Here is a 24,541-nt window from a genome sequence, read left to right on the forward strand (position 1 = left end):
TTGATGTAATGCTTTCTGCAATATTGACATAAACACGCCATTGATACCTTGCAAGCTAAGTACACACAGGTTACAAGAATTTCTTTGGGATGATAATCCATGACACTGTTTCGCAAGTAAAATCTCTTAAAATAGTGCAGTGCTGTAGCGATTGTTGGTTTGGGCATCGGAGGACTGAACCTTTTGCAAAATTCTTTAAGTTGTGATTCGTAAAATCTTTGAAGTACCCTTTCCTCTGACACCGAAAGGAAGTGCTTCTCTCTTTTGTCCTCCTAGATGAAGCAATAAATGTTTGTAATCATATTTGTCTTGTTATAGATAAATCTCTAACCTCTAAACTCTACAGAAATCAAAATTGATTGTCTTGAAACTAAGTAAGAAATATATCGACGATTCATCCATACAACAGATTTTACACATAGTCATGAGTAAATTATAATAAAATCAATGTATTAGACAGAAAACTTACTGGCATATTAGCTCCATGCTTAGCAATAAACTCGGCATTAGCCTCTTTCCTCAAAATGGCAATATCGTTTTCATCGTTGTATAGCCAATACTTCTTCTGGGTACTTAACGGAAACATCTTAAACCTACCAGATATTAACAACAATATACGTATAAAAATATTCTTATTTTTAACAAAACGTTCGACATGACTCGACCTGCAGCCAGCACCGAGCGGCGAGCGCCAAGCACTCCGTGTTTACGGTTTCTTATCAAATAAGTATATATGTTTACAACCGCTGAACCGCTAACCGCAGTCAATCAATTACCTATATAGCTACAGTGAATAAAACAGAGCTATTGAGAGATGGCGCCACGCACTGGCTCGCGCTTCGCTGCAGTTTCTGACCTGCGAGTTTATTATACTTACGAGTTATCGCTTGGGCCGGAAAACAGGAATCGAGGAATGGCTGGCATTTAGCCTATGTTCTGCATTGACAGTGAAGATGGCAATACGCGCATAAGCTGAGAAAGGATTTTGACATTCATTATGCTACTATTACTTATCAAAAGTGTACTCACTGTTACTATACTCAAAAAAGATTTTTGCTGGAAAAGTAAGCGTAAAATTGGTAAGCTCCTTTCGATTTTTATTTATCATGGTAAGATTTTCGTCCCGCAATATAAGCATAACCTTTAAATTGCTGAGTAATTTCGAATTCAATAAAATAAAAATAACCATAAACCTATAATACATCTCACGAATGAATACAATCTTGCGTCGATAGAGTATAATCAATAAAAGCAATACAAAGAAAATTCACGAACAGAGCAAATGCGTACAAAGTAGTCCCGAAAAGTCCAACCCTGCTAAAAATCCCGGATTAAAATGGATAGAAAAAAATGAATCGATTTTGAGACTATATCTTAATCCCAATTATTACAATTGAAAAAGATTAAGCGATAAAAATCGATTGGAAATGCTGAACAAGTGTCGATTGAAATCAATTAAGATTTTAACTATTTAAATGTATACTTTTTAATCGATATTTGTACATTAACGGTTTGAATCGATTTTAAATGTTCAGGGAGTTATTAAGATATAGTTTCAAAATCGATTCAATGCCTTTTTAAATGAAATGTAATCGTATTTGATTCTAATTAAAAGGCAATCGTTTGTAATGTTTTTTTTTGTTATTAAAATGTATTGTTTTTAATCGGGGTATCAATAACTTCAATCGGCTTTAATTGTACCGTCTATTATTTTCGAGGTAATCATTTTTTATATCGATTTTAGGTATTGAATTGAATATTATTAAATCGACTTTAATCATCTATGAGTGATCGTATACCGTACTCAGTATACCGTTGTATAGCGGATTTTGGCCAATCGATTTGTATACCTTCTCTTAGAATTAAAATATATCCTTTTTAATTTAAAAGAACGGTTTAGCACGAGTCAATCGCAAATTATCGATTTCAATCGTGCTGTCTACAAATTTATGGCTATAACTTTTAATACCATTTATTACATTAGAAGCGTTTTATCAAGTTCTAATGTAAAGAAGGTATTAAAAGTTCAGCCATAAATGGATAAATAACACGATTGAAATCGATTATTTATTATTTATAGTATTGTTTACAGTAAGTATATGTACTTACAATAACCACTTGTGCATAAAAAAACTACTTGACAAAAAAGAAATATAAATCGTAAAATCATACATAAATATATTTTTATTATTGTCAAAACTTACTATTTTTTCCATAAATTGTTTTATTACTGTAACTGATTTATTTTAAACTCAATATCAGAGTAATTTTTAAAAAACGAACAATTTTTTCGAAAGAAAGAACAATCACTCTCAAATTTCTAAAAATATTGTTTATAAATACAGGTAAAATATTAACTGTTTGTATCTTGTACAGGGTAACGTCAGAATCCGATTCACTTTTTTTTTCGTTATCATCTGCAACAAGTTGTGTATCGTCGTTGTTAAGTGTAGATTCGCTGTTTATTGATTCTACGTCATTAGCTTCTAGATCATCGAGTTCATTTCCACTACTTGCAGAGTGGTGTACTTCTGCTTCTGTGATAATTTGTGTATCGATGAGGTCTATTGAATCTATTTATAGATCCGTTTGCTTGTTTTGCGTTTTTTCGATATTTTTAGGATGCTTCTCTGATTTTGATAAGCAACGTATTTTTACGCTTCTCTCCGGAGAGCTGCCTCCTGCTTCAACGAAATTATAGTTTATTTATATTATTACTAATTTAGAAACGTTACTTAGAAAGAACTTCTTACCATCATCATTCTTATTTCTAATTCTCTTTTGTGGTGGCCTCTCAAGTACGATATCTTTTTTGATACGTACTTGTTAAAGATCGTCATCTCTACGAAGTGGTCATAGTCTCCATTAATTTTTGCGTAATAATTTTTTAGCCAGTGGCAGTACACATCTAAAAAGTTTAATCAAACTTATTAATATATATATATATATATATATATATATATATATATATATATATATTTAATAATTATTAACATTTTATAATGTTGGTATTCTTACCGAAGCAAATGGCTAATTTGCTAGCATCCAACTTTTCCACATTTTCACTATTTTCAGCTGATTTTAATTGCAATGGATCGTGTCTGCTTCTTCACTCCCTTTTTTAGCATTTTTATCTTTCCTTCTGTTACTTATTCTTCCTGTCTTCGTACTCCTCGTCAAGATGTTTTCCCCGAAGATAACCAATAAAATGGATCCAACGCACACACATGGGCTCTGTCTATTGCTCATCATTTTATCGTAAATTCCTGAGAGGATCCATTTATTACTTCCTATATGATACTATACATATAAAATGAGAAATAATAATAAATGTAATACTCAATGACTTAAAATAATAATAAAAATAATAAATTATAATAATTACCGTATCGTCAGATTGCCGGAATCGGCCAATCGGAACAAAGTTGCTGTTTGGATCCATGTCGTTGGCATTCCCCGGTTGGGCTTTGTCAATCACTGTAAAATTTAATATTACTTTATCCGTGCAAAGCATAAAAAGCGTGTTATGTATCGAAATAAATTATATGATGATATGATTAATGAATATTACTGTCATCGAAAAATCGCAACTATGTCTCGACTTTTAGGCTCTCGCGTTGGTGGTAAAAACAAGGAACTACAATGCTCTATACAAAGTCTTGAAATAAAACCACATGCATTTTTAAATTAAAAAGAAAGTTTGTTAATTTTGTACATGCACTGTATGTCGAAAAACAAAAATCCACCAACAGAGGAACAGATAAGTCGTTCTAGCCAAATAAAAAAGTGGTGACAATGATAAAAAAAAATTAATGAAAAAGATTAAACCTGTTTAATTTGTCATTGTAAATGAAACGTAATAGCTATATTTTTAGTTACTTTCAAACAAAATGACAAATATCAGGTTGTATTTACGTAAAACTTTGCATATTAACAAATTAAGTACATATTAACAAATTTTAAGAACAATAAAAAAGTTTCGAATCAAAATAACAATTCAAGTTACCTCTGCACAATTATATGTACACACGTTATATGAATATAAAACACATTTTGTACAAATTTTTGAAATTTTACATAAAAACTTCATAGCTTATGCGCAAAATGTAAATATCTAAACTATGAATGATTTTAAATAATTAATTATTTGATCTCAAACTTGGTCAAATGATTAATGCGGTACTGCATCGCCTTCCATATTTTACAATAATCATCTGTACGGAAAACCTAAAATCTCTACAAGAGCACAGTACTGCCATGAAGCAGCATACAGGTAATCCACTGGAGCCTTTCTACAATGCGTTCCGTTCCGTCTGTTCTGTTCTGTGCGTTCTGTTTCGTGGCTCCGTGGAACGCGCATTGCAGTTGCCAATCTACGCGTTTATATAAGTTTGGTTATTCACATGTAACCGTAACAGTTTCTCTACTACAACTCTGTCATTGGTCTATGCGTATCACTTGTGCTCCGAAAAATGCATTACAATCAAAGTTATAAACAAATAAAACAATTAGCTTTGATATGTCAAAGTCAAATTTTGATTGAATTGTTGAAAAAAATAGAGAAGAGACGAGTTAGAAGATGATGGACAAAACCACATATTTATCCTCAATTAAGGGATCAATATGGTGCATTTGACCAAATTTTTAAATATTTTGCTTTAAAAGATCATGAAGAATTTTATAATTTAATGCACATGAGTGTAAACAATTTTATTCAACTGTATGATCTTGTGAGCCATCGTTTTTTAAAACGTAGTATTAGAAGGGCATTAAGTCCAGGGTTACGACTTGCCTTTGTGGTTCAGTAAGTATAATTTATAATAAATTTTAATAAAAGTTTATAAAAATACTATGTAACTATGTTAACGGTTTTTAGTTATCTTGCACATGGTGGGAGTATCATGAATGGCGTATGGTTGTATAGAATTGGCAAATCAACAGCTTATGTTTTGCTCAAAGAAGTCTGTGCGGTACTGAGTGAAGTTTTAGTAGAGAGGTATATAAAGTTTCCAAGCAAACAACAGTGGCTACAGATTGCTGATGGATTTGAAAAGAGATGGAATTTCCCCAATTGCATTGGAGCTCTTGATGGTATGCACGTTCCAATTCAAAAGCCACCACATGCTTGAGGAAATTTCAAAAATTATAAAAAGTTCAATAGCCTTGTGCTTATGGCTATTTGTGACTATAAAAGAAGATTTACGTGGTTTAATTTTGGGGATTTCGGTAAGTAAATAAAAATTATATTGAATAGAAATTGTATATAAATACAATATGGAAATACATTTTTCAGGATGCAACAGTGATTCGAGTGTATTCAAGCAGACAGATTTGTCAAGATTATTAGAAAATAATCGAATCAATATTCCCAAACCAAGAAAAATCACTAACACAAATATACAAACATCATTTGTGTATGTAAACGATGAAATTTTTGGTCTTTCGGAGCACATCATGAAACCATTTAGTCGCAGAAGAGATTTGGGCAAGGAAGAGAAAATTTTTAATTACAGACTCTCAAGAGCTAGGCTTAATATAGAATGTGCATTCGGAATATTAAGCGAAAAATGGCTAATTTTACAGCAGCCTTTAGCTTTTCTTTTAGAGAATACTGAATTAGTAGTGACTTCATCTCTTGGACTACATAATTTTCTTCTTTATGAAAATGATGAAGAAGATATAGAATATATACAAGAAAATTATGTCACGGAGCCGGAAAGACAAAGCATTAAGTCTGGTGCTATCATAAGAGAACGTTTTAAAATATATTTTTCTACTACACATTTTCTTCTCTAATTAGTACGCTCTTACTTATATTATTACAGAAATGATACGAAAACTGTACATAGTATTATGTTGCTTCATTTGTGTAACGTTTAATGATTTTCAAAACTCCATTGATGCATTTCACCAATTCTTCTTTTTTTACCGACAGTAGGGCTTCTTCAATACTTACCAAATAGCAATCATCATTTTCATCACTTAAAGCTTCTGCGGCCTTTATTGTTTTATTTAAAACATTTGAAACAGCATCATGAAGCTTCTCTTTTCAGCAATTTTTTTATTGCATTTTGAATCGTATTTTGGTACTGTCGGTGTTGTACATGTGTTTTGAACAGTAATACTTGTAGATGGAGTACTTGAAATAATACTCTTCATAGTTTTATCTTGTTGGAATTGATTTTTACATTTTTAAACTACTCTTTCTACATCCTGGCAATTAAGATCTTCATCAGAGTTATTAATGTCTTCTTTCAATATCTTTTCTTCGTCGTTGTTTTTGCTATCTTCTGACGTTGGCAAGTGTAAAATATATGGCTCTAAAAATTTAAGATGCTTAATTCTCTGCTGTCACTGAAAATATTATAAGTTATTCATAAACATATTTACAATCAATAAAAAGAAATTCAAATTACATAAGATAGGCTATATGCACTGCATACATTGCATTTTTAAACTTGATGAAAAATTTTGATTAACCATAGAAGCAATTTTCCGAAAAATCGAATGTTTTACTTTATCATTATTATAATTTCGGTCTTTTCTATCATATAAACAAGGATATTCTTTAACTTTTGTTATAACAAACAATGTTTCGTCTGAAACTTCCATAGCACTGAACAAGAATTAATTTATCTAAGGAGTGAACGTTAAGACGAACTAATCGATTCGTTAAAGTAAGAGGTTACAGTTTCTTCCAGAAAAACACTATTACGATATTATACACTTAATCGACAAATTCTTGTGGGTCGATTGAATGAATTCAAAACGATTAAAGTCGATTAAATTTTAATCGATTTAAATCGTTTTCAATACAGTATTTTTAGCAGGGTAAGTCAAACGTAACGAGCCTTTAGCCTGCCGATCTCTGTTGGTATTAATATGCACGCCTCCGCACATGAGGGTGTTTCTCTGGTTCTTTGTCACCCGATGACTCGTGTCTTATTAGTAACAGCAAATCGGCTGACCTATGTCCGGTTTGGCTCACGGTCGTTTATATGCATCAGCTGAGGGTTGAAATCACAAAGCTGATGTTTACGAGATAACCAACGACTTGTCGGCACCCGTTTCAAAAGCAGTTCTCGTCGTTTGATTTAATTTTTTTCTCTGTGGTTCCAACGGAGTGAGCAGAGCCGCTCTTAAATTTATGTTCAAGTATACATTTGTATGACTCATACCTATGGCATGCGTGCGGTTAACCGTTTTAAGATTGTTAGAGACATTGTTACTGTTGGCACTATTCGAAAGTCACTAAAATTTGTACGCGGATGAGAGTCATCGAATGGGGGGGGGGGGGGGGCAAAAGGCCCCCACTTTCACCCACTTCTAGTTGATGTGGTCGTCATCACTATAGTCATCTTTCATTTTCTGCGTCGCACATATACACGTACGTACTGAGCCTCTTTGTCTTCTTCTGTATTCTTCGTCTTTCCTGACTTTCTTGAGAATGTTGCTGCATAGTTGCTGACTGTGCACCATCCATCTTCTGAGGTCAGCATGGCCGTCATAATCGACTCAGGAGTTACTCTGATCTGAAGATAACCTCTCGCTCCTGATGATATCGAGCACTCGCAAAAGACGTGCTCAACATCCTCTGTTGCATCCGAACATATTGGGCAGTTTGGATGGTCGTCTAGTTTGAACCGATGCAGATACGCCCGGAAACATCCGTGCCTAGTCAAAAACTGCGTGAGGTAGTGGTTAACTTCCCCATGTCTTCTTCCAATCCAGTCTTCTATCCTTAGTATAAGGCGATGAGTCGATCGTCCTTTGCGACTAGTGTCCCATCTTGTTTGCCATTCAACCATCGTCTTCTTTCTTGCGGCATCCCAGAACTCCTTCTGGCTTTTATCACTCGATCGTATCCTAGCTTCGAATACGTCCTTTCTTTCCAACACTAAGAGGTCAATGGGTGGCATACCCGCTATAATGCAGGCAGCATCGTCCGATACCGTACGGTAAGCGGACGCCACTCTTAGTGCACTTCGCCTATACACGGTAGTCAACTTTCGTGCATACGATTTCACTCGCATCGCATCTGCCCATTTTGGGGCTCCGTATACCATAATCGATGTGGTTACACTAGCTAAGAGTAACCTTCGCTTCTGAGATGGCCCTCCTATATTTGGCATCAATCGTGATAGAGCAACCCCAACTTTTGCTGCTTTATCACTGACTATTTCCAGATGCTGTTTAAAACTTAGTCTTGCATCGATGGTGATACCCAAGTATTTGATGGTTGGTTGTGAAACGATCTCATGTCCATCCACCGTCAGTATGATTTCCTCCATCTTCTTCCTACTGGAAATAAGGATAATTTCCGTTTTGTGACTGGATAGTTCCAGTCCCGTCTCTGTTAGCCATTTGTGTATTATACGGGTTGACTCTTTAGCTATGTTTGTCAACTCTTCTTTATGTTTCGCTACTACCACTACTGCTATATCGTCAGCGAATCCTACGACTGTTGCTCCTTCAGGTAATTGTAGCTGTAGTACACCGTCATACATGATGTTCCAAGTTGACAGGCCAAGTACTGCCCCTTGGGGGACGCCTCCTGTAACTTTATATGTCTTAGTACCGTCCTCAGTGTCGTGTAATAGAATTCTGTCCTTCAAATAATCGGACATCATCCTCCTTATATATAAGGGCACATCCTGCTTCCGAAGTGCCTCGTGTATTTCACTCCATCTGGCCGAATTTAATGCATTTTTGACATCCAATGTAACTATGGCGCAATACTTCTTTTTTCCTCCCTTCCATCCTTCCCCTCTATCGCTGTTTGTGCAGCGTCAATCACTAGACTAACTGCGTCCAGGGTTGAACGCTTCTTTCTGAAGCCATATTGGTGTTCCGCTAATCTACCTTTTCCTTCAATAAAATGATCCATTCTGACGCAGATAATGCGTTCCAGAATCTTCCCTGGGGTATCCAGCATGCAGAGTGGTCTGTATGATGAGGACTTCTCGGGTCGTTTCTTTCCTTTTGGCAGAAGCACTAGTCGTTGTTTTTTCCAGTTTGTGGGAAATGTTCCCTCTTCTAGACATGTATTGTACAAGTCTACTAAGACCCCTGGATGAGCATGAATGGCATGCTTCAACGCAATATTTAGAATGCCATCAGGCCCTGGGGCCTTTTTGTTTCCTACCCTTCTGCAGGCGGCTAACAATTTCTCAATTGTGATCGGTGGGACAGCCTCTTCATTTAAACCTCTTTCGATGACACTTGGCTCTTCCAGTTGCCTGAGGGAACAGCGTGGTTACTACCCGGTGTAATAGCTCCGGGCATTTTGGAGGGGGCACGTAGCTTCCTTTAATCTTCTTCATTACTATTTTGTATGGTCGACCCCAAGGGTCTTGTTAGACCTCATCGTGTAATTCCTTAAGGCACCGTCGTTTGTTTTCGCGGATTTTCTTCTTAAGACTCCTTTTAGCGTCCTTTATTTCTTGTCTGCGGCCTTCTACTTTTTCCTGGCCTCCACCAGTTTTATAGTATTTCTTCCTTGCCCGTTGTTTTCGTCTTTGGTCCAGTGGCACTCGCTACGTGCACTCGCTATCTCCTTGTCCCACCAGTATACTGGTGGTCGTCTACTGTATGTCACTTTTCGAGGCATGGCAGCGTCACATGCTCGGGTGATGTTTGCCGTCACCTACTCCGCCTTGCTGTTCGCCGTTACGGGTTTAGGTGAGCACATGGCTTGAGATCTGCGCTGTGTCGATAACTTTTTACCGACGACCGATTGAAATTTTGAAAAAAGAATCGAAGTTGACATCGTGCACTACAAAACGTCGATTAGAGTTTTTCGATTGAGTGCCTGGAAGCATCCGAAAAGCGCGCGCTCGCCGTCGAGTAGTGAGGGACGGAGCAGCGGTGGAGGAGACGCGTACATATAGTAATAGGTGCGCGCGGCGCTCGCGTTACTTATCTTTGCATTAACATTTCTTAGCATAGCTATTTGAATGATGTTTTTTATTTTGGGTCTAAAACCCTATAATGCATAGAGCAGTCTTACGTTTGTGCGTTATTTGGTGGGGGGGGGGCTTTGAAGATTTTCAAAAATTATATAAAAATTGAACAATTTTACGTTATTTGGGGGGGGCGGGGGGGGGGGGGGTGATGGAGAAGTGGTGGGAGAAGTCTTGCCAAAATAATCACATAATATGGGATCATATATAGAAAAGAGTCTTATTTGTTCGCATAAGACCTGTTTCACTAAAGTAATCATCACAAAATTATGCTGACGTCTGTATAATTCCTCTTTCGTTTCCAATTTTGTCCGCATAAGTCCTGATCTTTGGTTTATTCATACATATTATGTATACATATATATGCACTTTGCTCAAAGAACTATCAATGATTCTGCATGATTTCCGTGCATAAGACAGCTCCATCATATATATATATATATATATATATTGTATATACGATATATATGTGTGTATATATCTTCCTATTTTATACGATCATTTTGGCTAGACTATCCCTACACTCCCACTACCTACCCGAACCCTGGCCCCCCATCAAATAATGTAAAATTTTTTCATTTTTATGTGATTTTTGAAAATCTTTAAAGCCCTCCCCCATGACTTCCCTCTACCCTCCCTCCAAATAACGCACAAACGTAAGAGTGCTGCATTATTGGGTTTTAGATCCAAAATAGAAAAAAATCATTTAAATAGGTGCAGTAGATGCTAAGAAATGTTAATGCAAAGATAAGTAACGTGAGCGCCATGCGCACCTATTACTATATGTACGCGTCTCCTCCGCCGCTGCTCCGCCCCCCACTACTCGACTGCGAGCGCGCGCTCGGCCGATTTTCGCGAACTTTACGAAGGTTTATCGTATGCTTCCAGGCACTTGATCGATTCTTTTTTTTTAAATTTTAATTGGACTTACGGTAGAGCATACAGGTCTGTCGGAAAAAAATGCACCGCGAACTTCGAATCGCGATTTTGAGCAAACTAATAATCCGACATCTCCTAACTTTTGCACATATAAAGAACATTATACTCCTTACTTTTTTCCAAAATTCTAGCGCTCCAACTCGAAAAATGACGTAGCCATGAATTTTATCAAAAACGCAAAATTTGTCGTTTTTTCCTAATTATATCTGGACCTAATTATCCGATTGAAGCGTTCGATTACTCATTTTGTAGATATTCTTACTCTCTACAAATCATCTCGTTGGAGCATTCCGATTACTCCTTTAGTTTTAAAGTTATAAGCAAAAAAAGACCTAAATCGCGTGTTTTTTGCAATAAATTGTTAATAACTAACAATAAGGTACATAAATGCGAGTGAAAAACATATACCTTTTTATCTGCTCATCATCCTTTATATGATCGCACAATCGATTTGCAGCAACAAATTATGTCATGTAAAAATGCTTTACATCTTGGCCTATTACGCCAAAAGTATATTTGTTTGCAATTGTTGGATTTTTTTTTTATTAAGTCGAAAAATGAGTTTATTACAGAATTTTGTACAAAATTAAAATTAAAAATCCCAATAGGTGTGGCGACTAGTACAGAAGATCGAGTTAAACATACCTTGACCGATGTTTAGCAAAGGTAACAGAGAATATTCGGTTTACTGTTAGCTACGTTAATTTTACTGGATCTCCATTGTGTTTATGGATTAGTTTTGCGAGCGGTGAAAAATTACCATTTTTTCCTTAGGGGAGAAAACAGGTCATTTTTCCTCGCTATAAATACGTGTTTAGTAAGTTTTTGCAAATTTTATAAACTTTTTAAAAGTGAACTTGAAACATTAAAAATAACAAAAATAAAATAACTCTATTGTGCGCGACTTTAAATGCACGATTACCTATGCTATTTTCTAGCATTAAAAAGATCCTTTTATGCCCTTGTTGTAAAAATACGGTGTGTACCATGGGAACAAAGGCTTTTTCAGACTCAGGTGAGGTGTTTACAGAACACCTCATCCTCGCTTCCATTAGCCTATTTTCTCCCATTGATATGCACAATATACTACTTTTTACCAAAAGTAGTATATCAGTAATTGGCCTGTAACTATTTGTTGCCATATAGTTTCAAGGTGCTAATTTTTCTATACATTTTTTTACTCAAAGACAATTAATAAAAATAGATTAATTTACATAATAATCCTTTAAACCTAGAGCAACTTTTTACTTTTGGAGCACTAAGACTCCACTATGTTAATCTTAAAACGCAATTCCAAGTGTGTGTGTGTATATATATATATGTGTGTATATATATATATATATATATATAGTTAGTATATCGTAGATAAAGCGGGTACTTTGTACTTATCGAATAATGGTTTTAATATTTAATACTGCGCTGTTTTATAGATATGAGCAAATCCACGAGCGAGTGGAAACAACTCGGGTGTTGGAAGTTGAGAATTTCAAATTGAGGGCATACCTACCAGACCAACTTTTTTTTATCCTTTGGGCCATCGGGAATGAGAAAATGCGCGCGTGTATGGCCAATTGCTTGCCAAACTTTTTTGCGGGGCAGTTTAAATTCTTTTATGAGAATTTAACACGGGGAAAGTAAATGAAAACCAGAAAATTGCCACTTTTTGTCTGGAGGCGCAGTCCAAAAATGTGTTTTTATAGAATCAAAGTATTAAAAGAAAGAATTAAATTGAGGGCTAGTGAGTTAAAAATGGTTGCCTAGGTCAAAAGTGTTCTAGGCTTGAAAATGGCAAAAAATCACCAATTTTTCGATTTTTTACGAAAATTAGCGATTTTTCCTATTATTTAAAATCCTTATAACTTTTGATCCCAGCGGTCAATTTAAACCATCTAAGGCTCAAATTAAGGTTCTTTCTTCTTCCGTTCTGCAAATTTAGATTATATAGATTTAGATATATGACAATGAAAATGGCCAAAAAACGGCCATAATTGATAGGCATATGTAAGGTTAATACGATGTTGCATAAAAAAGTGTGATATGATGCTCTAGGCCCTTTCATCCGATCGGTCGTGGCAAATAATGCTTAGAATTTTATATGTCAAACGCATATAAAAAAACTTGGTCTCTCAAAAATACAAGACCTTGATTATTTGACTTCAAAGTATCCGACTTCTCGTAGAATTATAATCGCATTTACAATGAAATTTTATTTCACTTGTGTATAGATAATAGTTATCTTTCATATTTTTCAAGCAGTTCCTTAGGGAAAAATGTATGCTATCACGATAGTTTCCAGGTGTAGATATCAAAACTACTCTCATACTCATTCGTCAATCCCAATTATTAGCAATAGTTACCTTCCTTCAGTTTTACTTTTGTTCTTAGTAGTTTCGATCGTCGCGCGTTTATAAATTAAGTAAGATACGAAAAGTAGTAAGTAAACAGAGTTTATTTTTTTTTAATATCCTAATAAATAGTTTAGTGTAAGCTAGTTACAGTTATGTGGTTTCAAGATATTACATAAAAAGTCATTTATGTAAAAAAACATGTGTAATTTGTGTGTGTATATATATATGTAGTAGACTATAATTTCATTAACTTATTAAATGAAATATAAATACTTGATTGATATTTTTAATATTTGTTTTCTATCACGGAAATATATCAAACTTTACAATATATGATTCATTTCGCGCTCATATAAATTTCAAAATTGCCGCGGTTTCGTCGCCAACTTCCTTTTAAAATTTTAAGGTTATGTCTCGAGAATAGAATAGTCTCGAGAGTAGAATGTGTCTAGAATATTATAAATACACATTATAATTTGATATGTATTATAGTATTATATTACATTTTTAATATTAGAATCAATTTTAGAAATCGGAAACAAATCAAAAAATTCTAACGATACTTTTGACGGATGCGCACTACATGAGCCAATCATATTCACGGATTCTTGGCTTCACTTCATCTGGTCATGACTTTTTTATATAGGGATATATATATATATATATATATATATATATATATATATATATATATATATATATTCTATACGTGTATCTATATACTACATGACGATGTATCTATACATGACCGATTCGTGCCTATTGGTTAACATGGGTGTAACAATGTCGGTTATTGTTGGGAAAAAAATTAAACCTTGCTGGGATTATTATTATAAATCAACAGCGGGAGTACCTTTTTTTGATTGTCATTTAAAAGAATATGCTCATTATTCTAGGCACATCGGCATAAGCATCAGTAATATAAACAAAAAAGTAAAGGATTTAGAAAACATCCATCAGCATGGAGCAGTGAGTTCTTTTCCTAATCGAGAAATAGCAAGTTGGGCCGTCAGAGAAATAATTATAAATCAAGAAAAGTTGATAAAAGATTGGTTTCATCAAGCTAAAGTTGGAACAATAAAAACGTTTTATTTTAATTGCAACAGGATAATTGGATACGGACAAGTTATTGATGAAGGTAAGAGTTTAAAAGTCCTGCGTAAATTGTATTAATGTTTGTATGTAAGTCTTACACTGAGAAAAAAAAGTTACGGTTACTGGAGAATCCGGTAGCCACTACCGGAGTTGCTCAAGTAAGCATTGTCAAGTAGCCAGTACCGGACAAAATCAATAGGCCAGAGTAGATGAATTTTCGAACTCGTGCTACCGCATCTACATTGTTCGTAAACTAGAAAATTATCAATATTAGATAATACACGTGGGTTACCGGAGACGTTAAGTGTGTTACTATTAGGAACAACTTCAGTTGTTTTCAAAATCGTTTCAAGTTAGCTTGAAACGCTTTATCAGTTGAAAAAGAACTTGCATACGGACTACACCATTAACCTGTTTTGAATAAAGCGGTTCACAACATCACGACGAGTTTTTTCTTAACAGGTAGCAAGCTCGAGTACTGGAGCATGATTTGTCTACGTCTAAAGAAGTCCGAAAGATCGAATTCTCCCATGATTTTGAATGCATATCCATGCAAAAATGGTATGCAATCTTTTTCTTTTTTTAGCACATTTTTATACTTTTAATGTCTTTTATTTTTATCAGTATGTTGTTTTATGGGTATTTATTATAGATTCGAAGCATTACCTTCTTATTAAGGACTTTCCATTGAGTTCTCAGAAGGAGGATTTGGGTAATGTTAAACGAGAGTTCAGTAAGATTAGAGGTATCAACTTGAGTAAAATTTCGATAAAAAGATTTGATAAATGTACGAAGGCAAATAGTCCACTAATTGTTAAAGTTAGATTCGGCTCTATTAAAGATGCCGAACAAGTTCTAAATAACAAGCATCTTCTAAAAGATATTAAAGTAGAGAAATATTATCTAAATGGATTACAATCTACTAGAAATAACTAAGACAGTAAAGCTAATAGAAAACGGAAAAAGTTAAGTGAGGTTAGTAACAAAGCAGCTTGTACGTTAGTTTTTTAATCCCTTTTTTAATAGAATTAGATAAATATAGAACCTAGTACCATTTGAAAACAAAATGTAAAACATTTACGACTGTCAGGAGAAACAATTAGTCGATTTATTAAATCAAACATATACTCCGATTACATTTGTCTCGCAACTAATTTACAATAAAATTGCTTCTTCGCTTAATCGACAAATCAACCTTTGTAGTATAGCACTAAGCTACAACTTGATATTATTTTTTGCAATTATTTTACTAACATTTTATTAGTATCTAAGTTTTAGAACGTTAAATGTCATTCTTACAGTTTATTAATTAAACTTTTTTGTGATTACAGAAATGTAAGGATCTCCATATTCTCTTCTGCAAGAAATACAAACATTTATTTCAATATATTGCTGGCAAGGAACATAGTAACAATCGAAGCTCGAATCTCAAGAGAGTTTTAAATCGACAGTGCCAGTCAAAAATGTTACATTTTATCCTGTGCAATTTCCGTTTGTTTTCTAGCTATTCAATGTTAAATAAGCTGTATTGATAAACCAAGCGATAATAACATTTAAAAATAAAGAAAATTAATAATAAATAGGTGTTTTTTTTTTAATTCGAAAGTTGATGGTCTCGCAACATATCGTTGTGATTCTAAATGAATTTTTGCGTTTGAAAGATTCTAGGGTAGGTTCATTACATCTAAATAGATATAAAATAAAATAAGATCGACATATGGATTTGACATACTCCCAACCATCGCCGGGAATGTGCCGCGCTGTGCCGAGAAAACCTGAGGTTTTCCGTGATCTGGGGAATTTACTTTTGCGAGACAGACTATGCCGAGCCGGGAAAACGTATGGTTTTCGAAAGCTGTAGTTTCGTGAAGGTGAATTTCCGGATTGACAATATCTGGTTTTTAAAACCAGAAAATATGGGTCAGGAACCCGCTGACAAATGTCAGGACTCGGGCCAAAAGACTGACGTAAAAAAGGTGGTAGTGCGGAGGTCACATGATTGCTAAGCGATCGGGGGTTTCGCGAAATGAAACCCAGAGAAGGGTAATCTCGCGCTCACTTCAATTGACCACTGGCCTCACTACACTTAAGGGAGTACTGACGGTACGTAGCTAGTCAGCTGAGAGATCGCTCCGACTCATCGTTGACTCACGTTGTTACGGTTGGCAGTTTGGCAACGTCGCATTCAATCGCGCTTCTGATCGGCTTTATAGGGTATGTTCGATACGGGAGCAGTAAATCGCCAGTAAACTCATTTGGCAACAGTGCAATGTCAGAATTATATCTTGATGTCTCACAACGGTCAGATACGGTTTCTGACTACTGGAGCTGTGTTCCGCATCCCAAAACACAGGGATTCCGCGAATCACAAACAATGAAATGACCGCAAGCTCAGTTTTTCGTTGTTGAGTTTTGTTCACTCGTATAAAGTTTTGTGAATATAGTTCAATAATAATGGATCAAGTAAATAAACAACAAAGAACTTTAGTTGATCCGAAAACTAAGGAAACCTTCAAGGTCCTTGTAAACGCTGAAGATGTTGAAAAAATCGAAAATGGTAAATACATAACCTCACGATTTGTACCTAACAACTTATTGTGCTTTCTTTCAATATTGTATAATTATAATTTCAGATCCAATTTATCAACATAAAATGTTGAAAGACATAAAGAAGGTCAGAGATGAAACAAATTGCTTAAAGCTAGGCCAAGCAAATAATTTAGTTCAACTGCAGGTAATGGATACATCTGATAAAATTCATTCCTTGATGGTTCCTGTTGCTAAACGTGATCGAGCTTTAAAAGGTAAAATATTAGAAAATATACAGGGTGGGCTATTTTAATCAAACCAGTATAATAACTCCTAAATTAAGCCATGAACAGAAAAATTGTTCAGATGAAAGTTGTCCAGGATCAAGGGGGACATCTTTTTGTGCAATTAGTTTTGACCTTGAACTCAAATTTCAAGGTCATTTGAAGGTCAAATTTTTTTCTAAAATAGGAACCCCTATTTTTGATAGCAGATTCGGAAAGAACAGGAAATTTTACGTCCGAAACGGTATTTCAAAATTTTTTTCATGACCTTCACAAAGTCATTTCAAGGTCAAATGTTAAGAAATACTGTAATTGCTATTTAATCGCATTTTCTGATAGAATAATCGTAGTTAATGTGCTTTTATGATGAATATTCAAACCCAATGTGACAATGACCATGAAAATATTTACCTTGAAAACAAAATAATTCCCTAATTTCAGCGCTACCCAGGAACAACGACGTGGACGTATTAGGATTCTGTTCCCTTTGGGGTGCTTTTTTAACGTGAGTCCCCTTGCCTCTCACTGGGGTGCTTGTTTACTGTGAGTCCCATTGCCTCTCACTAGGATGCTTGTTTAACATTCGTTAACAAATTTTTAGTGGTCAAAAATAAATTTTGAAGTAAACATGATAATTTTAAATATCTGAGTTCTTAATGGGAGTGGGAAATGGAACGTCAAATGGAATCAATGTTGTCAATTCATTCACGGTCGAAGCAGAGTCAAGTAAAAGTTTAACGTTTCAAAATCGTAAAAAATGGTTAAACAATAAAGGTAGGATGTTAAAAAATACATTATTTAAGATAAAATATTAAACAGCATTTTGCTTTTGTAATATTAAAAAAATTTTTAATAATTGTATTTGCCAAAGTGCATCATTTCCAGTTTAGATGTTTTTTTTAAAGTTGAATTTCTTTAATCTAATATGAATTGTAACGAATGTTCTCACGCTGTTTTCAATTTAAATCACAATGTCTTAACGTAAGAAAATAAGAAGTTACAAATTTGATTTAAAAATTATACAGTTTGAAAATTCCTCCTTTTTTTGTTGTCACTTTCTTATTTTGGTTTAGTTATGGTTATGATAATGATCTTAGGCGAAACCCAAAACAATGCCAGAGCCGCGGTGCGACTCTACGCTGAACGCTTTCCTCTAAGAAGGCGTCCTACTCACGACACATTACTCAGATTACTTCGAAGAGCTCGTGATGGACATCTTCGTCGTCAACGCAGACACCACGATTACAACGAAAATGATCCTAATGTTATAGCCGCCTTAGCAGCTGTTCATCTCAATCCACAAATTAGTAGTCGACAAATTGAAAGAAAAATCGGTATACCACGAAGAACAGCATTGAGAATTCTCAATAATCTCCACTATCACGATTACCACATAAGATTAGTTCATGAGCTGAGGCCACGCCATTTTCTAATGCGTATTAACTTTTGCCAGTGGGCTTTAGGAGTTTTACAAAATGATCCAGATTTTTTCAGATTTGTTATGTTTTCTGACGAGGCTATATTTCGCAGTGATGGTCAATTAAATAGGCACAATAGTCACTACTGGTCATCTGTAAATCCCCACTGGTACAGGGCTATTGACCATCAAAACCGATGGAGTTTAATGGTGTGGTGTGGGATCATTAATGGTTACCTGATTGGGCCATATTTTTTCGGTCAAAATGTTAACCAGAATAGCTATTTGGCATTGCTCAGAGATCGACTGCCAGAGCTTTTAGAGGATGTTGACTTTCGGACGTTTCGGACGTAAAATTTCCTGTTCTTTCCGAATCTGCTATCAATAATAGGGGTCCTATTTAAAAAAAAAATTTGACCTTCAAATGACCTTGAAATTTGAGTTCAAGGTCAAAACTAATTGCACAAAAAGATGTCCCTCTTGATCCTGGACAACTTTCATCTGAACAATTTTTCTGTTCATGGCTTAATTTAGGAGTTATTAGACTGGTTTGATTAAAATGGCCCACCCTATATATATTTTTGAATGTACATACACTGAGAAAAGAGTTTACGTAAAAAGCCTCAAACTAACCCAAGATAGGAATACTATACGTACAGTACATGTATATTTACAATATTTAAAGTGAAATTTGTCGTTACTAATATTAAATATTACTTTATGTATTATAATTTTTCCACTGTTACAATGCCGCTACCCTAAGTGGGTCTTGGGCGTTGTCGTCCAGATCGGACGGGTGGATGCCTATCACCACTACACAGCGCGTCCTTAGGTTGCGGATAGAGGAACAGCCCTTGAGAAAGAGGTTAGCTGCGAATAAATTGAATAAGCAGCCGCGGACAGCCGATAGGAACAGGCGTGGGTGTGATGAGCCCACACTGTCGAACGCATTCATCTAGAAACACTACACAAGCACCACAACAACAAAAACACTTCACATTATCTCTTATCTCTCAATCTATTTCTTTCATCACACATTACAAAAATGGGCAAAAATCCTGCTGCCGAGGAGGATGCGGGAGCGATGACAACTGCCCCGAAAGGGGATGTGTAGAATGATTCGTCACCTTGTCTTACGCGGTAACGATGCCAGCGAAGGCGCGCTGCCTTGCAGGGGGGCGTTAGGATGCGAGAATGAAACCGTAGTGTGTCTGACGACGAGTTGACACTGTCCTTGTCAAAGTCGGAAAGCTCTCATACTTAGTTCTAGAGAGGTATGGGGGTTATCACCTCTAGAACGGTGGACTCACCTGCGATCGGAACAGGATCCGAAGCGCGCGGGTTTAACATAACATCATGGCTCAAAAAAATCAAATCCGAATCAAAAGGGACTTAAGGGTCGGAACTTGGAATGTTCGCAGTCTATACAGAGCAGGTGCGTTTAAAGAACTCGTAAAGGAAGCTGATAGGTACAATCTAGATTTGGTAGCAATACAGGAATCGCGGTGGCCAGATGGCGGAGTAGTAGCATCAGGTAACTTCACGTACCTGTATGGGGCCGGGAGTGGGGGATCTCTAGGCACCGGATTTCTCGTAAGCAAAAGCATTATACATTCGGTTAAAAGTTTCAAATCTGTCAATGATAGGCTCTCGTACATCATTATCGAAGGTGAATGGTATAGATATGTATTTATTAATGTACACTGTCCTACGGAGGACAAAGAAGAAGAAGCTAAGGATCTCTATTACGAAACTTTAGAGCAGGTAATCGACCAGTTCGCGTCTTACGACACAAGAATAGTATTAGGCGATTTCAATGCTAAAATAGGTAGGGAGGAAATGTTTAGGCCTACTATAGGGAAGGAAAGCCTGCACGAAGCCAGCAATGATAACGGCATTAGGGTCATAAATTTCGCGGCGGCAAAAGATCTTATAATCAAAACTACGTGTTTTAAGCATAAGAACATACACAAGGCAACGTGGACATCGCCGGACGGGGCCACACAGAACCAAATTGATCATTTCCTCATTGAAAAAAGACGTCATACTAATGTTCTTGACGTAAGGGCTTACAGAGGGGCAGATAGCGACTTGGACCACTTCCTAGTAGTAGCCAAATTAAGAGCTAGACTAGTAGCGAATCAAAATAGTAAGCGAGCAAACAAGGTAGAAAGCTTCGATATTGAGAAACTGGGATATAGAACAGAGCAAATTGGGTACCAGATAGAAATTAATAACAGGTTTCAGGCACTTGAAGAAGCAAACACATCGCTGGAGGGGAATGACGAACCGAATAGTTTATGGGGGGACATCGAAAAAACGGTAAAAGAGGCCGCGAACAAAGTACTGGATAAAAAGAAAAAGCCAAAGAGCAAACCATGGTTTGACGTAGAGTGCGAACTCTGATTTGAAAGGCGCAAAAAGGCTAAATTAGATAGCTTACAAAATAGAAGCGATAGGACCGTAGAAGAGTATTCTAACGTAAGGAAACAGACGAGCGCGATCTACAGAAATAAGAAGCGGGAGTATCAAAAGAATCTTATTAGGAGAATAGAAACTAACAGTAAGGAAAATAACCCCCGCGAAATGTACAGAGGGATTAACGCCATCAGAAAGGGTTTTAGGAGTAGAGCGCAATTAATGAAGGACGAAAACGGGGACCTCGTAACAAATGACAACGAATTACTGTCGCTGTGGAAAAATTATTTCGATAAATTATTAAACGTGCACGAAAATAGCGAAGAATTAGGGGACGAAATTCACACTGCTGAACCCCACGTGGAGGAACCGAGCTACCAAGAAGTAGAGACCGCGATTAAAAAACTAAAAAACAACAAAGCCGCGGGAAATGACTCTATACCAGCTGAGTTACTCAAATATGGGGGCGTCGAGCTCACTTTCAAAATCTATAAACTAGTATGTGCCATCAGGAAAAATGAAACAATACCCGAAAATTGGAAGTAATCCATCATTATACCGATTTTTAAAAAGGGGGATAAGACAGACTGCAACAACTATAGGGGTATCTCACTTTTAGCAACGTGTTACAAAGTTCTGTCAAACGTAATACAAGCTAAACTCACTCCATTCGCGGAAGATATAGTAGGAGATTATCAGTGCGGATTTCGGCGCAACAGATCGACGAGCGATCAAATGTTTACCATAAGACAGTTGTTAGAGAAAAAGTGGGAATTTTGCGAAACCATACACCAACTATTTATAGATTTTAAAAAAGCGTACGACTCTATTAAGCGAAGCAAAATGTATCAAATTCTAGTACTTCTCGGTGTACCGAAAAAACTTGTGAGATTAATTCAAATATGTCTGAACGGAAGCACGGAAAAGGTCCGAGTAGGCGGTAATGTATCAGAACCCTTCATGATACGCGATGGTTTAAAACAAGGGGATGGGCTCTCTACGGTGCTGTTCAACTTAACGTTAGAGTATGCCGTTAGAAAAATGCAGGTTAGCCAGCTGGGCGCAACGCTTAATGGAACAACGCAGATACTAGGCTACGCAGATGATTTGGATATACTGGGGGATTGTAGGGAAACGGTAGCAAGAAACGCGGAAATCCTCATAAAAGCAGTGGAGTTTACAGGATTAGAAGTGAATGAATCAAAAACAAAGTACATGATTGTGGATAAGCTAGGCATCTGCAGAGGGGAGGAAGATCTCAGAGTTGGGAATTTTACTTTTGAAAAGGTTAGCGAATTCAGGTATCTGGGTACGACCATAAATTATAGAAACGAGATTAATGTCGAAATAAATAAGAGACTCCATTCGGGTAATGCTTGCTTCTACGCCGTGAGTAATTTACTTAAGTCGAGGCTGTTGTCTAAAAACGTTAAAATAAGAATATACAGGACAATAATACTGCCGGTGGTTCTGTACGGGTGCGAAACGTGGGCTCTCACTAAGCAGGCGGACAACCGTTTTAGGGTATTTGAAAATAAAGTCTTGCGAAAAATATACGGGCCGAAGAAAGATGAGGAAACTGGAGAATGGAGGATACTACACAATGATGAGTTACACAATCTGTACGCGTCACCAAATATTGACAGAATAATAAAATCGCGCAGATTGGGATGGGCAGGGCATGTAGCGAGAATGGGAGACGACCGTACGGCAGCGCGTGTCATGAAGGGCAGGCCGATGGTAACGCGACCTCTAGGTAGACCTAGACGTAGATGGGAGGACAACGTAAAAGCGGATCTAGTAGAAATAGGACGGGTGGGTGTCGATCGGAGAGGTACATCTTGGGTGGGGTTGACACAAGATAGGGCAGCGTGGAAGGCTTGCGTAGATGAGGCGATGAACTTTCGAGTTCCAAATGCCACGTAAAAAAAAAAAATTATAATTTTTCCAACAAATATAGTAATTTTTCTCATTGTGTCAGTCTGTGGCTGTACTACTTGTCAGTATAATAATTTTTACTGAAAATATTATAATTTGATGAAAACCCTTGTCTCAGAGTAATGTTGGTAACAAAAAAAAGAACTTAAATTAGTATACTGCTACTCTTTATCGCAGATGTAGCATATGCCAGTGAATTATTACATGAACACTTATCGGCTTTGCCTAGTTCATCTAATGCTAGACAGAAACAATACGGAGACTGATGCCATGAAAGATGGAGTATTGAACGCTGAAAAGGATCCAGTATTTGAGTTAACATTGATAGAACCTTCAACAATGGAGAAATTCATGTTTTTCGTTGACCAGGAAACTTTTAACCGAGCACAGAACGGTTGGTTTTTTTAATATTGATTAAATAAGCTATGGACATGAATTAAATAAGATCATTTTCTTACAGATATCTCGTTTGCGACATAGTTATTAGAGAATCATATGGCAGCTTTAGATAAACAAAAATCAAATTCTGTATCGACATTCATGGAGGCAAACAATACTAGTAATGAAGAACTGCAAAATGACACTGATGAATTGAAAAATCTCATTAAAATGTATGGGAACGATGACATTAATGATGATGAATCCAGTAGTAAACGTAAGATATAAATAATTGATATACAATTAGTTGTAATGTAATTTATATTTAATAACATAAAAATTTATATTTTTAAGAGACTGGTCGTTATGTTTGGAGTGACGCAGAGATACTTCTTTTAATTAAATTATATAAAGACAATGATGCTGCTTATAATGAAGGCAAGATGACGTACAAAACTTTTTGGAAAAGAATTACAGATGGCATGGTGTCTAAAGGATATAACGTAACTACAAGTCGATGTACTTCAAAAATGGACTCCCTCAAAAGAATGTACAAAAACGTAAAAGATCATAACGCTCAAAGCGGAAATGATAGAAAAACATGTAACTTTTATAAAGTAATTTCAGCGTTTATTTTATCTAAAACATGTATATTTTATGACATTATTATAAAAATTTGTTTCAATGTAGGAGCTGGATGAACTGTACAATAAAAAACCATGGATAAAACCACTGTCCGTGGCTGGATCAAATTTGCCTTTAGGCAATGTGGATATTAACAAAAGACCAAGTACCTCACGAAGTAAGAATATATTCGAAACTAAGTAATAATTGATTAAACAATTTCATATGTAGGCGTCTAAATTATTTTTTATTTTTATAGAGCGTTCAAAATCAGCACTAGAAGACCTAAAAGCATCATATTTAGAGCAGTCGTTAGAAATAAAACGCTTGAAAAGGGAAGATACAGAAAATTACAGAAAGGAAAAATTATCTGTTATGAAAGATTTCTTACAATTTCTTAGAAAATAAGAAGTAGTAGGTGCAATTACTGCAAGATTTTTTTAGTTAAAAAGTTACTATTTTTTATTTGTTTGTACTTGAAGCAATCATTTCTTTAATAATATGCTTAAGGCGACAGATACACTTTAAATTATAAAAAAAATCGTACCTTATATTTGCTATGCTTAAAAATTATTTTTTATCTTTACACTTTATATGAGTGTTATTGTT

At 35.7% G+C, this 24,541-nt stretch overlaps 3 protein-coding genes and 1 long non-coding RNA gene across 6 annotated transcripts in view; 3 read left to right on the forward strand and 1 right to left on the reverse strand.

The window, feature by feature from the left end:
• Positions 1 to 969, reverse strand: part of LOC100115692 (cyclin-H) — a 1,955-nt gene extending 986 nt beyond the window's left edge. Inside the window, exons 1-3 of one of the 2 annotated variants that reach the window (XM_008203836.3) lie at positions 878 to 969; positions 470 to 593; positions 48 to 272 (exon numbers count right to left, since the gene is read on the reverse strand). In XM_008203836.3, coding sequence (XP_008202058.1) covers positions 48 to 272; positions 470 to 593; positions 878 to 924 — 396 coding nt within the window. In that variant the 5' untranslated portion in view covers positions 925 to 969. Of the gene's footprint in view, positions 1 to 47; positions 273 to 469; positions 594 to 665; positions 733 to 877 lie in introns of those variants that run through there. The other variant, XM_008203844.4, reaches the window with a different exon arrangement.
• LOC116417776 lies at positions 806 to 15,924 on the forward strand. Of its 2 annotated transcripts, none has more exons than XR_004228034.2 (5): positions 806 to 1,079; positions 14,146 to 14,387; positions 14,807 to 14,905; positions 14,997 to 15,319; positions 15,676 to 15,924. It is a non-coding gene; the product is annotated as an uncharacterized LOC116417776 (long non-coding RNA). The 2 variants fall into 2 exon arrangements; XR_004228035.1 differs by lacking the exon at positions 806 to 1,079 and adding an exon at positions 12,866 to 13,334.
• Positions 4,169 to 6,324, forward strand: LOC107981186. The gene is made up of 3 exons (XM_031932797.1): positions 4,169 to 4,804; positions 4,877 to 5,226; positions 5,294 to 6,324. Exons 2-3 carry the CDS (start codon positions 5,172 to 5,174, stop codon positions 5,794 to 5,796), a joined length of 558 nt encoding a protein of 185 aa, XP_031788657.1. The 5' UTR covers positions 4,169 to 4,804; positions 4,877 to 5,171; the 3' UTR covers positions 5,797 to 6,324.
• Positions 15,925 to 16,033: 109 nt separating the features above from the next.
• On the forward strand, positions 16,034 to 24,366 carry LOC103316471. Its single transcript, XM_031932709.2, has 6 exons — positions 16,034 to 17,148; positions 23,108 to 23,324; positions 23,391 to 23,585; positions 23,663 to 23,925; positions 23,999 to 24,110; positions 24,192 to 24,366. Exons 3-6 carry the CDS (start codon positions 23,426 to 23,428, stop codon positions 24,338 to 24,340), a joined length of 684 nt encoding a protein of 227 aa, XP_031788569.1. The 5' UTR covers positions 16,034 to 17,148; positions 23,108 to 23,324; positions 23,391 to 23,425; the 3' UTR covers positions 24,341 to 24,366.
• Positions 24,367 to 24,541: the final 175 nt, after the last annotated feature.

The sequence above is a fragment of the Nasonia vitripennis genome, chromosome 5 (assembly GCF_009193385.2).
Source record: "Nasonia vitripennis strain AsymCx chromosome 5, Nvit_psr_1.1, whole genome shotgun sequence".
Taxonomy (NCBI): domain Eukaryota; kingdom Metazoa; phylum Arthropoda; class Insecta; order Hymenoptera; family Pteromalidae; genus Nasonia; species Nasonia vitripennis.

Bases quoted from the DNA above. Each gene is read 5' to 3' on its own strand.
- LOC107981186 (XM_031932797.1), top strand. From the start codon at position 5,172: ATGGCTATTTGTGACTATAAAAGAAGATTTACGTGGTTTAATTTTGGG. The intron at 5,227-5,293 runs GTAAGTAAATAA...TACATTTTTCAG, and splicing joins GTTTAATTTTGGGGATTTCG to GATGCAACAGTGATTCGAGT.
- LOC103316471 (XM_031932709.2), top strand. From the start codon at position 23,426: ATGGCAGCTTTAGATAAACAAAAATCAAATTCTGTATCGACATTCATG. The intron at 23,586-23,662 runs GTAAGATATAAA...TATATTTTTAAG, and splicing joins TGATGAATCCAGTAGTAAAC to AGACTGGTCGTTATGTTTGG. The intron at 24,111-24,191 runs GTAAGAATATAT...TTATTTTTATAG, and splicing joins AAGACCAAGTACCTCACGAA to AGCGTTCAAAATCAGCACTA.